The 18,264-nt window shown below is 53.1% G+C and overlaps 1 protein-coding gene across 2 annotated transcripts in view; it reads right to left on the reverse strand.

The window, feature by feature from the left end:
• CELSR1 (cadherin EGF LAG seven-pass G-type receptor 1) overlaps positions 1–18,264 on the reverse strand; it is a 177,214-nt gene that overhangs the window by 100,487 nt on the left and 58,463 nt on the right. For both annotated transcript variants that reach the window (XM_064368229.1, XM_064368228.1), the window contains exon 2: positions 4,958–5,596. In XM_064368229.1, the coding sequence (XP_064224299.1) occupies positions 4,958–5,596 (639 nt within the window). The remainder of the gene's footprint in view (positions 1–4,957; positions 5,597–18,264) is intronic.

The following is an 18,264-nucleotide window of genomic DNA, read 5'->3' on the forward strand; positions in this document are numbered from 1 at the left end:
AAAAAAAAAACAAGGAAAGAAAGAAAAGAAAAAAGGAAACCCACCCAGGGGTGCACCTGGGTGTTGACGGAATGGGATGACAACTGTCCCATCTCCTGGGTTGTCACAGATACCTGGGACAGCAGAGCCCTGGACTGGCGCTCTTGGTCACCAGTAGAATACTGCCCATTTTAGCACGGAGTGGTCGTGATGGTTTAATTAGGGAGAGGAGGCGAAAGAGCAGCACAGGATTCAAAATCCAGTCCTAAGGCCGGTCTGATTTCATGAGGTCAGGTTTTTTGCTGGGAAGGAACGTGTTCTCTCAGCCCCTTGGTGCGAGGTTAATAGCCGAGAAGCCACTCCCAGCTGCTCCACACCGCCCATCACAATGCCCCTTGATTGATTGATTGATGGAATCTGGCTCTGTCACGAGGCTGGAGTGCAATGACACGATCTTGGCTCATTCCTGCCTCAGCCTCCAGAGTAACTGGGATTATAGGCACAGGCTGCCAGGCCCAGCTAATTTTTGTATTTTTAGCAGAGACAGGGTTTCGCCATGTTGGCCTCGATCTCCTGATGTGCCCACCTTGGCCTCCCAAAGTGCTGGGATTATAGGCATGAGCCACCGTACCCGGCCCACACTGCCCCTTTAAACCCAGTGACCAGCACGGAAGGGGCCTTTTACAAAATGCTGTTAAACAAATGAAGCAAGAGGAAGGATCGGCTAAGCTGGTAAACCCGGCCTGCCATTCCACCCGCGAGGGCCTGCAGCTGCAGCTGAGAAGCCACAATGCCCAGGTTTGAATCCCGACCCCACCCGCTGCAGGGCAGGCAGCAGGGTCCTTGCCTTCGGGACTGAGGCCAGTTATCTGCCGTGGGACCGGCGGTCCTGTGCACTACAGATGTCAAGCAGTATTCCTGGCCTCATCCCACCAGCACCCCCGCCCCTAGCTGTGACAACCAAAAATGTCTTCTGATTTTGTCAAATGTCCCCTGTGGGGGCAAAATCACCCCTAGAGGAGAACCACTGGGCTAGATGCTTTGATGTCTTGTACCTCAGTTTCTCCATTATAAAACGAGGTCACAGAGCTGCCTTGAGAAGTAAATGAGAAAATACATGTGGAATCATCTAGATCAGTGACCAGCACAGCAGCACACACACTAAATATTAGCTATAGTCCAGCTAGGCACGATGGCTCATGCCTGTAAGCCTAGCACATTGGGAGGCAAGGCAGACGAGTCTCCTGAGGTCAGGAGTTCAAGACCAGTTTGGCCAACAAAGCGAAACCCCGTCTCTATTAAAAATACAAAAAATTAGCCGGGTGGTGGTGCATGCCTGTAATCCCAGTTACCTAGGAGGCTGAGGCAGGAAAATCACTTGAACCCGGGAAGCGGAGGTTGCAGTGAGCTGAGATCACACCACCGAACTCTAGCCTGGGCAACAGAGTGAGACTGTCTCAAAACACACACACACGACCATTAGCTACAGTCCCTGGCATCCCGGGGTCCAGAGACATGGAAGTGTGTGAACCACATCCAGTGTGGGGGTGGACCAACAAAGGCATAAGGCAGGCACCCAGAAAGCTTCAAGGGAGGCTATGATCCATTGGACGAGGTTGGGAAACTTCTAGAACCTTCTCAGAGCAGGGGACAGCTGCTGAAGTAGATTTTGAGGGAGGTTCACGATGGGCAGATGGATGAGGAGACATGTTTCAGATGAAGGGACAGCAGGTGCAGAAGGGAGATGAGACAGGGCCCTGTCTGGACTCACAGGAGCCAAGTCAGAGCCTGACCCATGTCCTCGAGCAATTTAACAAAAAGCAAAACTACAATGTTTACAAAAAGCCTAAGGGGCTGGGAACCGAGGAACACAAGCCCGAGTTTGCCTCTCATGGTTGTTCATGAACCTCTGCAGAGCGGAGAAACTGGGAGAGCGTCCCAGGCACATCTAAGATGCCAGGGCCTTAAGGCTTCCTGTCCCTGTCCCTTTTGGGGAATGGGATGGCTGCAGACCCCAACCACAGTCTCAGCGCCATAAGCGGCCGGCAGCCCTCCGTTCCCTGCAAAGACCAGGGGCAGCCATGTACACTGGGGCCTTGAACAGAATTCTCTAAAACCAAAATGGATTTCAGAGACGCGGGAGAGCTGTCAGTATTTTCTCCAGCATCAAATTCATTGAGCTTTTCCCAAAATTGATTGCTACTTCCTTCATCCAGCTCCTGCCATCTCACATCCCACAACACAGGAAGCCAGTGGCTTCCAGCAGCCGGTTACAACCTCACAACCGTGAGGCCCCGAGCTCGGCTTACCAGGGAGCAAGTAATAAGACCCCGTGACGACAGCAGCACTTTCATCATGAATAAATGAGCTCAATTACCTCCACGCAGAAAAAGGAGCGCTTCAAAGGGAAAGAGGGAGAAAGAGAGGAAGAGGGACGGAGTAGAAATAATCAGTCTTAATTAGCCTTATCTCGGAGGGAAATACATATGATAATTTTAGTACCAAAAGAGATTCAAACTAGTCTCATGCCAATCATTACATGTTAGTGGGTCTTACTGGTGATGACAGACTTGGCCGTTCCCCAGTCATTAGAGTTCTAAAAATGACTCTCCTGATGAAAAGGAAACCTGACAAACTCAGGAGGTGGATTCCCCCACAATGGGTCAATCATCATCGGGGTGATCTGCTGGCCCCGGGATCCCCAGGGGCCTCGGCCGCCCCCACCCAGTGCAGCCCAAGCTTACTGCAGCCTGGACTGGCGATGCCCGGTCTCAAAGCCATGTGAGACGCCACCCTAGGGCTTCTGACTCATCTGACAAAGCCAGAGGTGGGGGGTGCTTACAGGGTCCCCTCTACCCATGAAATTAGCCAACGGCACAGATGAACTTGGTCACCCCCTGGAATGTGCTGGGGGAGGTCTGGCTGTGTGTGCTGGCCTGGTATACAGTAGGTACTCAATATCTGCGGACCGAGTAAAGATGGCGCCCTTGCCAACTCCTGGGAGCACAACAGGCTCCTTCCCGGCTATGGCTTCTTCATCGGAAGCAGGAAAGTTGGTGAAGCACCCCCACCCGGACCACATGGCACATGGTGGGCACTGGTTCATGGGAGGAACGCTTACCGTGCTGGCCGCTGCTACATCCAAGCAGGTGCTTCAGAGAGGCAGAGCGGCCCACTCAAGGCCACGAGGGGCAAAGGGGAGGAAGGGGACCTTGGGAAGCTGACACAGAACTGGAATCCACTGACACTCAGAGCAGGGGAGGGGGCCCGGTTCAGGCCTGGTCATAGCTACCCCCTCCTCCCCGCCACAACACCAACTCCAACACAGGTGTGGGCTGTGGGAGGCGGGGGTCTCCCGCCGCCTCTGCCTGCCTGCCTTGCACACAGCCAAGCCAGGAATTTAGGATTAGCACTCAGAGACAGCTGGGGGAAGAGCCCCAGACCCAGACGGCACCAACAGACAGCCACAGACTATTGGGTGTGGGAACACCAAGGGGCAGGTGACCACGGTGCCTTCCTTTCACCCGCTCTATGACCGGAGTGCCACCAACCTGGGGCGCCAGGCGCAGGGCGCCCGAGCCGGGAGCCTCATTGCATTGGACTGCCAACACCCACGCTGTGGTGGTTTTCCCTCCACTTCTGATGCAGAGAACCTCGAAAGCCATCCTTCCCCTCTCTCTGCTCCCCGGCGCTCTTCCTGCCTGATAAATATCTGCTAATACCTCAAACCCTTGTTATAAGCTTGATAAACCTGTGCTATGTGCTGCTAACGAGCAGCTAACGATGGCTCAGGTGTTTATATTAAACAGATTAATCGAGGACACAGTCGATGGAAGCGTCTCAAAGTTACCTCCGGTACAAACCAAATCCCACCTAATCCCAGAGAGCTTTCAAAAAAAAAGAAAAACAGACTATGCACCACTGGGACACTGTCAACTCATTTTTCAAATGAGCCATCATTTTATGGAACAGACGATCGAAGACCAAAGCAAGGTTTGTGGCCGAGATGCAGAGAACGTGTGTTTTTGGACACATTCAGCTCTCTGGCTGGCTCTTTATTTTTTTTAAAAAATGCAACAATTACTCCAAATGCACCGTTGGCTGCATTTGGAGTAATTCATCTTGATGAGTCAGGAGACCTCAAGGAAAGAGCATCTTCAGAGGCGGCGGGATGAGTCACAAAATTTCTACAGTGGCATGAAAAACACGGGCTTTCAAGACTTAAATGATTAACGGCTCAGGGATTTCCGCCGGGTCCCGCTGTTTTATGCTAAGCAGTTAAGCTTGCAATCTGGAATAAAGTACTTCAACCTGAAAGTCACTTAAAAGCAACACACGGCACTTTGTGCATTTAGGTTTTAAGTAGATCTCACCCTGCAACCTTGCTCTGCTGTTCTCCTAAAGCAGGGGGTTAACTCAGGCAGAGGAGGTGAGTGAGCCGTGGGCTACGGTCAGGGAGGTCCCGAGCTGGCTAAGAAAGTGACGTTGTTAGTGGCTGGGTGGCTCACGCCTGTAATCCCAGCACTTTGGGAGGCCGAGGCGGGCGGATCACCTGAGGTCAGGAGTTCAAGTCCAGCCTGACCAACATGGTGAAACCCTGTCTCTACTAAAAACACAAAAATTAGCCAGGCGTGGTGGCAGGTGCCTGTAATCCCAGCTACTCCGGAGGCTGAGTCGGGAGAATCGCTTGAACCTGGGAGGTGGAGGTTGCAGTGAGCCAAGATTGCGCCACTGCACTCCAGCCTGGGCAACAGAGTGAGGCTCCATCTCAGGGAAAAAAAAAAAAAAAAGAAAGTGCCGTTGCCGAAATCATCTCAAGGTTCGTGGAGCCCACACCTGGGCCCAGCGCCCGTCCTCTGACCCTTTTCCCTGGAGGGACGTGGACAGAGGAAACCACCCAAAACCCTCGGCCATGTGACCTGGGACGTGTGTCCAAAGCTGGGGTGAGCCTGGCCACCTGCAGGCCACAGGCACCTACCCGTGAAGTCCTCGAAGCACTCGCAGGTGTAGCCGCCTTCGCGGCTGTGGCAGCGGCCGTGGGCACCGCACGGGTTGGAGTAGCAGAGGTCGATCTCCGTCTCGCAGTAGTCCCCGGTGAAGCCGGGCGGGCACCGGCAGCGCAGGCCGTTGATGGGGTGGATGGGCCGGAAGAGCACGGTGGTGGAGCTGAGGAAGGGCGCGGAGCTGTCGAAGCGCAGCACAGAGACGCACTTCATGTAGTTCTCGCAGGGCTCTCGCAGGCAGATGTTGTCGTCGAAGGGCAGCACGCGCTGCGTGGAGATGGTGGTCAGCAGCGTCCGGTTCAGGTAGATCTGCTCCTGCAGGTCCTCCGACGGGAAGAACTGGCCACGGACGCCGCCGGGCAGCAGCGCCGAGAAGGTCACGTTCAGGATGTTGGCGCTGACATCGGTGTCGTTCTGGACGTTGAAGACGAAGATGTCCTCCTTGCTGGTGGACAGCACCGCGGCGACCCCCTCCATGAACAGGGCTAGCAGTGGGGACAGGAACTTCTCCTGGGACATGTTTTCCAGGCGGACGGTGATGCTGTTGGTCAGCATGTCATCTGTGATGATGGTGACACGCAGGGTGCAGAGGGCCGTGACGCTGTGGATGCCATCTGCAGACACAAAGAGAGTCAGGGTCACTCAGACGCCGCGGGAGTCACGGGTCCTACCGGCGCCATCCCAGGAGCAGCCTCCAGAACGCGTGGCAAAGGAGAAGAGAGCCTGGGCATCCCCACTTCCCATTCCCCACCCACGACCACCCCCTTGACCCTCCCTCCTCCAGGACCCCGGCGCCCACCTGGCTTCTTAAAGCACAGCTGCAATCACGTCTCTCTGACTCCAAAGCTCCCAGAGGGCCCCAAAGCACTCAGCAGGGCACCCTGACAACCACCGGGATCCAGCCCCTCACTGCCCGAGACTCCTTGCATGCTTTGCTCCAGCCACATGGGGACTTGAAGCCCCGCTTTACCTCCTCAGAACCTGTCCCGGCCTCCAGGGACCCCACCCTGCCCAATCCCCCAACATTTCTTCCTCTCTCGCAGCTCTGCTCAAAGTCTGCAGTGGCTGGCAAGCCCGCCCTGGTCCTGCCCAGGGGACACCCCCACCGACGTGCTGTGCTGAGAGTCCCACTTAGCTTGGCCGCACCCCATGCCACTCCACACGCCCAGCACACGGGAGGCGCTGAGGAGCACCGCTTTTCAGACTCGCAGCGGCCGCTCAGCCAGCAATGAACAAACCACTCAGCAAAGTACTCAGGACTCTGAGGTCAAGACAATGGCGCACCTGGGTTGCAAAGGCGAGTGCAGCATCCGTTCCAGGTCAGAATGGGATGAGACGTTCAAGGGGCAGGCCATGGACCAGTAGCCCCCAGGCACAGAGCAGCAGCCCCTGTCCAGGGGCCTTCACCTGCCGCCTCCAGACCTGGGCTCAGATGTGGGGTGGGATTTGCAGAAGAGCCTGCCAAGGCCACGCCCTCCAGGCCTGGCTCGGATTCTGTGTTCCAGGAGCTCCTCCACCCTATGAAGCCCCCTGCCTGTGGCCCCCACGAGAGCTCCCACCCTGGTTTCCATGGAGCGTGGGGCCCCTGTGGCCCCTCAGAGTCCTGGGCCTCAGTAACTGCCCTAGTCAGGAGGACACGAGCCAGGCAGGGAGCCAGAGAGGGCCAGGCCCTCCTCGCTCTCATTCTGGGGACTGTGAGGAAGCATCCGGAGAGGTCACCTCATCACCCCGAGCCTGGCATCGTGCCCGACAAGGCACAGTGGCACGTGGAGAGCCCAAGGGAAACGAACCCAGAGCAGCAGGCAGCTCCGCACCCGGCCCGAGCTTTCCCGGCACCAGGAGGGACTTGGAGTCACATAATTTGTCTAAACAACAAAGAAACACAACCAACCACTCCAGAAGCCACAGATGCATCCAGGTATGGTGGACCCAAGATCCCAAGAGATTCTAACAGAACCCACATCACCCCCAGTTCACAGGCAAGGAAAACAGAGACATGGAGAAGCCAGATTTCATCATACCCAGGAACATGAGCCTGGCTGGGGGTGCCCAGTTCCACCCCAGGAACGACACCCGACTTGTGCACTGGGTGCTGTTGTCTCTCTGCCAGGTGGCACTCAGGACAGTGTGGCAAGCCAGGACTTGGAACACGAAACTAACATGTGTACAACCTCAGTGTGGGGAGGGCACTTCTGGCTCTGGCATAAACCCACAGGCCTTCGAGGCTACACAGTTCTGTCAGCAACTCCCACAGAGCACCTCGGAGGGGGAAGAGGCAGCCAGGAGGGCGTCTGCGGCTCACAGAAAGAGGCCGGTGGCTGTAAAGAAGAGGAGTAGAGAAAAACACAAACAAGGCCGGGCGCATAGGCTCACACCTGTAATCCCAGCACTTTAGGAGGCCAAGGCTGGTGAATCACAAGGTCAGGAGTTCAAGACCAGCCTGGCCAACATGGTGAAACCCCATCTCTACTAAAAATACAAAAAAATTGGCCGGACGCATAGGCTCACACCTGTAATCCTAGTACTTTGGGAGGCCAAGACGGGTGGATCAAGAGGTCAGGAGTTCAAGACCAGCCTGGCCAAGATGGTGAAGTCTCATCTCTACTAAAACTACAAAAATTAGCCAGGTATGGTGGTGGGCACCTATAATCCCAGCTACTGAGGATGTTGAGGCAGAAAATTCCTTAGAACCGGGAGGCGGAGGTTGCAGTGAGCCAAGATCACGCCACTGCACTCCGGCCTGGGCGACAGAGCAAGACTCTGTCTCAAAAAAAGAAAAACACAAATAAGGCCAAAAGGTCTGAGGCAAAGGACATGGTGGGAGATGGCCTCAGAGCGTGTGTTCCCTCCCTCCCCGACCCCAGGCGCTCCCGCTCTGAAGGGGGCCTCCACTCCCCTGTCCTGGAGCAGGGTGGACCTGAGACTGCTGGGTCCCTCAGGAGACACATCCTTCAGTCCCTGGCCCAGGCTGCAAAAGGGCTGGAAGGTTCTGCCTCCTCCTTCCTGATGCCTAGACCCCATACTAGAGAGGGCATGTCGGGGAGAAGAAGGCACTGCCGTCCAGGGCCCTGGCCAGCAGAAGCCCCAGACCCCAGATATGGCCCACCAGGCTGCTGAGGCTTGAGCCACCCCAGGGAGGGCCCAGACATCGCAGAGCAGAGACCAACCCCACGCTGAGCCTGGCCACACTGTGAGCAGATAACACGACCAGCGCTGGAGGCCACTGGGTTTGGGACGTTTTGTTACACAGCACCAGACAAGGAAACCAACACAGTCAACTCGCAGGCCAACCGCTCAGAAACTTTCAACACTGACCCTCACTGCCCCGCATAGAAGTAGTAATGCTTTGCTGGGAGCTGAACCGTCTCCTCAAAATTCATGTGTTGAAGTCCTAACCCAAGGGGATGGGTTTTGAAGACGAGGCCTCTGGGAGGTGATAAGGGTTAACGATGAGGTTACGAGGGTGGGGCCACATGGGAGCCGCATCCTCACAGGAAGAGACAGCAGAGAGCTCACTCCTCTCCTCTACACCAGGGCACAGCAAGAAGGCACCGTCTACCAGACGGAGAAGCAAAGCCCACGGGAACCTGGCCGTGCTGCCTCCCTGATCTTGGACTTCCAGCCTCAAGAACTGTAAGAAAACAAATGTTGTCTAAGCCACCCAATCTGTGGGGGTTTTTTTGGTTTGTTTTTTTGAGATGGAGTCTCGCTCTGTCACCAGCCTGCAGTGCAATGGCACGATCTCAGCTCACTGCAACCTCCGCCTCCCAGGTTCCAGCGATTCTCCTGCCTCAGCCTCCCAAGTAGCTGGGACTACAAGGCGTGCGCCACCACGCCCAGCTAATTTTTGTCTTTTTAGTAGAGATAGGGTTTCACCATGTTGGCCAGGATGGTCTCGATCTCTTGACCTCGTGATCCACACACCTAGGCCTCCCAAAGTGCTGGGATTACAGGTGTGAGTCACCGTGCCTAGACGATCTGTGGTATTTTTAAATGGCAACCCTAGCAGACTGACATATATTAATATAATTCAATGAAAATAAATGAACATACTAAACACGGTGTTAAAGTTAACATAAGTTAATATAGTATTGCCTTATGCAATGGTCATGAATAACTTTTAATTGGCTACATCCTGTTTATATATTCCTCTGCCAAAAATAAATTGTAAACATTCAGTGACCCTAAGCTTAAGCAATCATCCTTCTGGAAGCCTAAACACACACACAAAAGACAAAGAAATCACCTCAATGCCTATCAGCTGGGAAATGCATAAACCAATCAGAGGAGCCACACGATGGAATACTACGCTGTCATCAACATAAGTGTGTCTCAAATATGTGCAAATAAAGTGAAAGGGATAGGCACAGTGTGGTTCCATTTTGTGAGGGGGCTGCTTTACTTATGTATGAACACATTATATATGCATAGAAAAGTCTGGAAAGATGCCGCAGCGACTCCTAGACAGGACGTGAAAGGATGGGGTGGAAGAGAGAGGACCGCCCTCCTACTTTACTGCTCATTTTGTGTTATTCAGGTTTCTTACAATTAGCATGTACTATTTGGGTTTCTACAAATGCAATACTTTTTCTAACAAGAAAAAAGGATGACTCAAGCACACCTATGTTCATAGCAGTGCTGTTCACAAGAGCTAAAACATGGATGTGACCTGTGTCCACCAACAGATTAATGGATTTAAAAAAATATGGTCTGGCCGGGTGCGGTGGCTCTTGCCTGTAATCCCAGCACTTTGGGAGGCTGAGGTGGGTGGATCACCTGAGGTCAGGAGTTTGAGACCAGCCTGGGTAACATGATGAAACCCCATCTCTACTAAAAATACAAAAATTAGCGAGGTATGGTGGTGCACGCCTGTAATCTCAGCTACTCAGGAAGCTGAGGCAGGAGAATCGCTTGAACCCAGGAGACAGAGGTTGCAATGAGCCGAGATTGTGCCAGTCCACTCCAGCCTGGGGGACAGAGCGAGACTCCTTCTTCCTCCAAAAAAGAAAAGTCCTTCAAGAGATCGAGACCATCCTGGTCAACATGGTGAAACCCCGTCTCTACTAAAAATACAAAAAATTATCTGGGCATGGTGGCGCGTGCCTGTAATCCCAGCTACTTAGGAGGCTAAGGCAGGAGAATTGCCTGAACCCAGGAGGCGGAGGTTTCGGTGAGCCGAGATCGCGCCATTGCACTGCAGCCTGGGTAACAAGAGCAAAAACTCCGTCTCAAAAAAAAAAAAAGAAAAGAAAAGTCTTGAAAATAGCCTATGACCCATAGGCATTGCTTGGCCATGTACTGAACACCCCTGGGGCCTGCCAGCCTCAGTTTCCCTCCAACATTGTCCTCACGTGGCAGCCAGAGTGGTCTTCCTAAAATAGTGACCTCATCACCCATCTCCTTTGGGGCCCCTAATGGCACCCAGCATAAAATTCACACCCCTCTGTCCCATGGTCTACGTGATCTGGCCCTGTGATCCTGTGACAGCTCTTCCTGCTCCAGGGCCTTTGCACATCTCCTGACTGAAGCACTTCCCTCCTTCTCAGACACTGGCTGCACCCCGGGGTCCCTACTAGAGGACCTTCCATGCTGAGCCCTTTACTCCCATCTGCCACATCCCAACTTCAGTTCTCACACAGGGGCAGCAGGGCTCTCTCTTTTTTTTTTTTTTTTTGAGACTGAGTATCATTCTGTTGCCCAGGCTGGAGTGCAATGATGCGATCTCAGCTCACTGCAACCCCCATCTCCTGGGTTCAAGCCATTCTCCTGCCTGAGCCTCCTGAGTAGCTGGCATTACAGACATGTGCCACCATGCCCAGCTAATTTTTGTATTTTTAGTAGAGATGAGGTCTCACCATGTCGGCCAGGCTGGTCTCAGACTCCTGACCTCAAGTGATCTACCTGCTTTGGCCTCCCAAAGTGCTGGGATTACAGGCATGAGCTACCGAGCCCAGCCGAGGGCTCTGATTTTCTTATTTGTTTATATGTTTCTTTCCCTGTGAGTCCCTGAGAACCCAGAACCTGTAGGTCTTGTTCCTGCTGCACCCGTCACATCTAGAACAGTTCCTGGCACTCAGAAGCCACTAGATAAACATTTGTGGAAGAAAGGGGAGGAGTGAGGAGGAGGGGAGAGAGGGAGGGAGAGGCAAAGGGGACAGAGAAGTATGGTGTCACTTTAACTCTGACACTAACATTTACACAAACAGCCTAAGAGACTCTATTTTGCATGTGAGCTATTTTTTTGTGCCTGTTTGACTTTTTTTTTTTTAAAGGTCCATTACAATAATACAGATAGGATATTGTTTGCTTCCTTGTGGCGGTTGTTATGAAACATGCTTTTATCTTAAACCACACATGGATGTGTTTGTTCTGGCCTGATAACGCAAAGGTCGTACTGATTTTAAGCTAAAAGCCCAGGCATTCTTGGGGTGCCCTGAGCTCCTCTGACCCCCACAAGTGGGGTGGAGGCTCCAGCCCTGGGCAGGAGGTTCCTGGGCAGCCCAGGAAGGCACAGCACAGAGAAACACCCAGAACAACGAGCCATATTCTAAGGACATCCATCTTCACTCAGGGACAAAATGATGACATAACAGAAAATAGCATTAAATATTAAGACCGTGAAATGTGCTGGAGAACATGATGTGCACCCTACCATTAATCCTAACATCAATTTCCTTCTAGACCATGGGCCTGCCCAGGGTACCTAGCCATGTGAATTTACTTTCTCCTTAAGTAGTCTGGGTTGGATTTTGAACCAAGTGCAGCTTAAGCCTTCAGATACACATATCTAAACGTCACCACTACCGGATGCTGAGCTAGCACGGCTTATCCCCATGATGGAACAGGACGCAGCCAAACCCATTTTTGGCAGAGATAGATCAGGACAACAAGAAGTCAGGTTACAAGAAACAGGCTGGGCATGGCAGCTCACACCTGTAATCCCAGCACTTTGGGAGGCTGAGGTGGGCGGATCACCTGAGGTCAGGAGTTCGAGACCAGCCTGGCCAACATGGTGAAACCCTGTCTCTACTAAAAATACAAAAATTAGCTGGGCATGGTGGCATGCGCCTGAAATCCCATCTATTCAGGAGACTGAGGCAGGGGAATCATTTGAACCTGGGAGGCGGAGGTTGCAGTGAGCCAAGATGGCACCACTGCACTCCAGCTGGACGACAGAGTGGGACTCCATCTCAAAAAAATTAAAAAATTTTTTTAAAAAAGGAAGGAGTTACTCTTTCACACAAAACAAAAAAGTTTCTACCTGAGTTCAGGAGCTATCAGCACTATTGACAGTGGTTCTGTCTGTGTTGCTGATTTTGTTTCTTAAAAAACTTAATTTTAAAACAGTTTTAGATTTACAAAAAAATTACTAATACAGAGGGTTCCCAGAGACCTCACACCCAGGCCCCTATTAGTTATGTTATGACATTAGCATGGTAGGTTTCGGAGTTTTTTGCTTGTTTGTTTTGAGACAGGCTCATTCTGTCGCCCAGGCTGGAATGCAGTGGTGCCATCACTGCAGCTTGAGACTTGAGCTCCTGGGTTCAAGCGACCCTCCCACCTCAGCCTCCTGAGAAGCGAGGACTACAGGAACACGCCACCACGCCTGGCTGGGTTTTCTGTTTCTGTTTTTGCTTTTCATTTTTTGCAGTGGGGAAGTCTTGCGACGTTGCCCTGGCTGGTCTCACATTCCTGGCCTCAAGCGATCCTCCCACCTCAGCCTCCTAAAGTGCTGGGATTCACAGGTGTGAGCCCCTGCGCCCAGCCTCAGCATTTGTCATAAGGAAGGAGCCGTACTGACACATGATTAACTGAAGTTCGTTCTTTTGCAGATTTTCTTCATTTCCACCCACTGTCCTCTCCTGTCCCCAGACCCCATGCCACACGCAACTCCCCTGCCCATGGTGGCTTCTAACCTTCCCTGGGTCTGGGATCTCTACAGTTTTCAGGGGCTGTGGTCTGTGACCTTTAGGTGATGCTGCCTTTCTGCCTCACACTGTCCTCTGCGGTTTTATTTCTGTGCGTGAGTACAGGTCAAGTTCACAGTCTGAGGTCTTCTTGATTTTGGGAGGCACAGCGCCCCCCCAGCACGCTCTCTGCCCACTCTCTAGGCATTCCCCCCAGGGCTCCGAGGCACCTCAAAAGTGGTCGAGTGCCATCCCTCCTTTCCCGGACAGGAGGAGTCAGCTCATTGTGGCTCAGATGTGGGAAGGAGACAGAGCAGATGGCAGAGCGTGAGGCTGTGGGCCCCTCGGGTAGGTGCTGCACAAACCTGGACCGCTTCACGGGGAGGAACTTTCTGAGTCTGCATGGAGGATGGGACCTGCCCAGTCCCCCTGACTTTCATGAAAGACTTTGCAGTCGGAAAATGATCATCCACCATCGCGTTCCCCATGGTGGGCTCACACGTGGGACAGTGGGGGCAGAGGTCACATCACGGCCTTCAAAGAGCAGGCAGCCCTCGGGGGTCAGGGGACAGTGCCACAGTTCCGAGACTCAGCGGCAGGTGATTGGCCGCTGTGGGCGAAGAGCAGTTCAGCCCACACTGGATGGCCCCAGGAGACGGGAGTGGGTTTTCTAGAAAAAATGGAGTTTGCCACACAAAGTGGAGGGGACAGGCCTCTGGGAGCAAAACGCAGGAAAAGCAGCAAGGTCAGCAAGTGGGGGAGGGGGGCATCAGCTCCCGGGGCCGCCAGAGCAAAGGGCCGCCACTGCGTGGCTGACAGCAGACATTTACTCTCTCCGTTCTGGAGGCCAGGGGTCTGAAATTCAGGTGTTGGCAGAGCCGATTCCTCCTGGAGGCTTGCGGGAGCGTCTGCTCCGGGCCCCTCTCCCAGTGCTGGGGACCAGCAGTCCTAGGTGCTGGCTGGCTCCTGGACACACCCCTCCGGCCTCTGCCTCTGCCGTCAAATGGCCAAGGCCCTCTCCGTGTCGTCGCCATGCCTCTGTCTTCTGTTCAGGACACCGGAAGCCCACACGGCCTCATCTCAACACTTGCCTCACTTACAGCTGCAAAGACCTTCTTTCCAAACAACATCCCACTCCGATGTTCCAGGTGGATGTGAATCTTGGGGATATACGAGTCAACCCCAGGAATGCAGAGTAGTGAGGAGACACGGGCATGGAGGCAGGGGGTAGGTGGACTTCCGACTGCCGCCAGCCTCGTGGGCTCTTGATGTGGGGCGGGGGGTGGGGGGCGGGGGGCGGACGGCTGAAGGACAGATGTCCGCAGAGGGGTGGACAGGACCCATGCACCACAAGGAACCATCATTGGCCCCTTGACAGGTGAGGACACCAAGGCACAAAGAAGCTGAATGTGCCTCGTAAGGTCACTCGGGCTGAATGGCAGGGCCCAGATTCACCTGAGGCCAAGTCCCCGCTGACGGTGGACACGATGGACACAGGGGACGGTCCAAGAGGACTCTAGTCCTGGCATGGGAGGGTCTGCTGAGGACACGGAGGAGGAAAGGCCAGTTTCTGACCCACTCAGGGCCTTAAGGATGACCCAGTGAGATGGAGCCACAGGCAGCTGGAGACGCAGCCAGTGCTGGAGGGAAGCAGGGGCCCACTGGCTCACTGTGAGTCTCCATCACCTCCCCATGCACCACAGCCTGGGGGGCTCCTCCCCTCTCCCATCACCAATGCCCCTCGAGGCCTGGTTGGGGCAGCCCAGGATGCCCCCGGGGTCCAGAGCCATCCCCTGCGGCTGGCTGTGGTCACATCCACAGGGCGCTGCTTGCTGTCCAGCCGGTAAGAGACACAGGCTGCGTGCCTGTCCTTCCCGAGGCCTTCACAGCAGGCAGGGAGGGCCATGCTTGGTGGCTCCTGGTGGCTCCCATGCAAAGCCGGGGAGCTCTGAAGTGGCCATGTGCCCCTCGCTCTCTCCCAGGTATGTTCTGTTTTGTTTTAGAGGCCAGATTGGAGCCAGACAACAGGTGCGATGTGTTGCTCCCGCAACCCGAGGGCATCTGGCTTTTCTCCTTTCCAGGCAGCAATCCAGGACCTGCGTCTCACGAATGCAGGTTCACTTCACAGGAAAGAGGTGACACATGCTTTCAGGGTTGGGGGCACTGCACATGGCAGGATGTCAAGCCATGGGAGGAGGAGTGAGCCTCGGACCCAGGAGCGCAGAGTCTCATCCCAGCACGAGCGTCTCCAGCAAGCTACATCGTAGAAAAGTCCAGGTGCTGCTCACGATGCCTTGGGAACAAAGTCCTATGTTGACCTTGTAGTCAAGGTAAAAGGCACATCTCTGCCTGGGGTTGGGGTGGGGAGGGCAGAGCCAGCCTCCTCTTCCTCCTCGTCCCCATCTGTGCCATTGGCTGAACGATGGGAGGGAGGCCCTCCTGATCCCCAAGGACGCCCACACCTTGGTTTCTCCTCTTTGGAATCCAAGTCCACACCCTGTAATCCCACCACTGCTGTCCCCTCGGGCTGCTGCAGGTGGGCCCTCACACGTCCTCCCCTGTTGCTCCCACCTAGTCTTAGCCTCGGACAAGCACCCCAGGCAGCCAGCACCCACCCTGACTCGCCCCAGAGTCTGGTCCCAATGCCTGCTCTGACCCTTAGGCCCCCACCTGAACCCAAGCTGCAGGTCCCAGGCAAGTCACTTAATCTGGTGGGGAGGCTGCTGGGATCTGCTAAGAACAGCAAAGCCCTTCCTCCCACAGCCAAGCACGGATCACATGGAAATGCAGGGGCAGGCAATGGGAAACCCATCAATGGGCAAATTAAGAGCATGTTAATTGTCCTCTGAAAAGCTTCTAGAGCTTCAAATATGCAATCATTCAAATACATAGGCCATTTGATCTTGCTGCATTATGCTGTTTCCAAGGCACACTTATTCACCTAACATCCTTCCTCGCCTCCAAATTACAAAATCCTAGAAATGACAAGAATTATTCTGCCACAAGATATGGAGGAGAGCATAAAAGAACCACATCCCGAGACTGACAGCATTAGATGGGTCAGGATAAACACAACACATTATTATGACTGAAAACACCCAACTTCAGGTGGCCGAGAAATGAGGAGGCCTCAAAAAGGAAGGACGCTCCGACACACACTACCACACAGAGGAGCCCCGAAGACATCACGCTGAGCGAAAGAGGCTGGTCACAAAAGGACAAATACTGTCTGCTTCCACTTCCGCGAGGTCCTGAGAACAGTCAAACCCACAAATACAGCAAGTAGAATGGTGGGTGCCAGGGACTAGGGGAGGGCCATGGGGAGATGGTGTTGAATGGGGACAGTCTAGTTTGAGAAGATGAGAACATTCTGGAGGCAGATGGTGGTGATGGCTGCACAACAGTGTGAATGCATACATTTAATGCCGCTGAACTGCACACTTAAAAATGGCTAAGATGGACCCTTTCATAAGATTTCTTGCAACTAAAAAAAATGAACGGGGGGGGAAGAAATGAGAAATAAAGCTATGAAGATACCTAAAACCTCCTTCTCAATGTCACTCCCACATTTATTATTTATGGTAAAATCACGTGATCTTCGATAACATTGATTAAGAAATGTAATCTCTCGATTTCACCTATAAAATGAAGCTCGTATCCCAAGGCAGAAGTTAGAATCGAATTTAGGATTTAATGCTATCGAGTTGCCCCATTTTATTCCAACGTAGCTCCTCACATCACTGCTTGATGGAACCTTCTGGAAGGCTGAAATCATAACAGGTCCCACTGTGCCCCAGGAATGTGTGTTCACACACGAACATGGCCAGCCCAACCCCAGCCTAAAGCAGCTGTGGGCTGAGGCGTGGAGCAAATGCATTCCTGTCAGGAGACGGAACTTTCATTTAAGAGTTAAGGATTGCTTCCTCAGAAAGCTCAACATAGAATTAACACATGACCCAGAATTCTATCCCTAGGCACAATTCAAAAAAATACATCCCTACAACTTGTACACAAATGCTCCCCACAGCACTGTTCACAATAGCCCAAAGTGAAAACTCAAACATCCACCAATGTATGAATGCATAAACACAGTATGTTCCAGTCATACAACGGAATATGATTCAGCCATAAAGAGGAAGTAGGCCAGGCGTGGTGGCTCATGCCTATAATCCCAGCACTTTGGGAGGCCAAGGTGGTTGAATTGCCTGAGCTCAGGAGTTTGAGACCAGCCTGAGCAACATGGTGAAACTCTGTCTCTACCAAAACACACAAAATTAGCCGGGCATGGTGGTGCACACCTGTAGTCCCAGCCACTCAGGAGGCAGAGGCAGGAGAATCACTTGAACCTGGGAGGCAGAGGTTGTAGTAAGCTGAGATGGCGCCACTGCACTCCAGCCTGGGCAACAGATTGAAACTCTGGCTCAAAAAAGAAAAGAAAAGAGAAAAAGAAAAAAACAGGAAGTACTGACCAGGCTACAACGTGCATGAAACTCACAAACATTCTGCCAAGTGAAAGAAGCCAAACACAAAAGGCCATGTCATCATGATTTCACTGATATGAAACACCCAGACTCCACAGAGACAGAAGCCAGAGCAAGGGGCAAGACAGACCAGAAGTGATTAAGCTTACTGGGCATGGGGTTTCCTCAGGTGATGAGAATGTTCTAGAACTGCACAGAGGGAGAAGTTGCACATTGCAACTGTCATAAATGCCACTGAACTGTTCATTTTAAAATGGCTAATTTTATCTTCTGTGAATTTCACCTCAATTTTTTTTTTTTTTTTTGGAGACGGAGTTTCGCTCTTGTTACCCAGGCTGGAGTGCAATGGCGCGATCTCGGCTCACCGCAACCTCCGCCTCCTGGGTTCAGGCAATTCTCCTGCCTCAGCCTCCTGAGTACTGGGATTACAGGCACGCGCCACCGTGCCCAGCTAATTTTTTTGTATTTTTAGTAGAGACAGGGTTTCACCATGTTGACCAGGATGGTCTTGATCTCTTGACCTTGTGATCCACCCGCCTCGGCCTCCCAAAGTGCCTCAATTTTTAAAAAAAGAAAACAAGAGTTAAGAATTGATTCTGGCCAGGCACGGTGGCTTATGCCTGTAATCCCAGCACTTTGGGAGGCTGAGGTGGGTGGATCACAAGGTCAAGAGAGATCGAGACCATGGTGAAACCCTGTCTCTACTAAAAAATACAAAAATTAGCTGGGCGTGGTGGCGTGCACATGTGGTCCCAGCTACTTGGGAGGCTGAGGCAGGAGAATTGCTTGAACCCAGGAGGCAGAGGTTGCAGTGAGCCAAGATCGCGCCACTGCACTCCAGCCTGGCACCAGGCAACAGAGCAAGACTCTGTCTCAAAAATAAATAAATACAAA

Source organism: Aotus nancymaae, unplaced genomic scaffold (genome assembly GCF_030222135.1).
Source record: "Aotus nancymaae isolate 86718 unplaced genomic scaffold, 86718_ANA_hifiasm-v0.15.2.pri h1tg000076l, whole genome shotgun sequence".
Lineage (NCBI taxonomy): Eukaryota > Metazoa > Chordata > Mammalia > Primates > Aotidae > Aotus > Aotus nancymaae.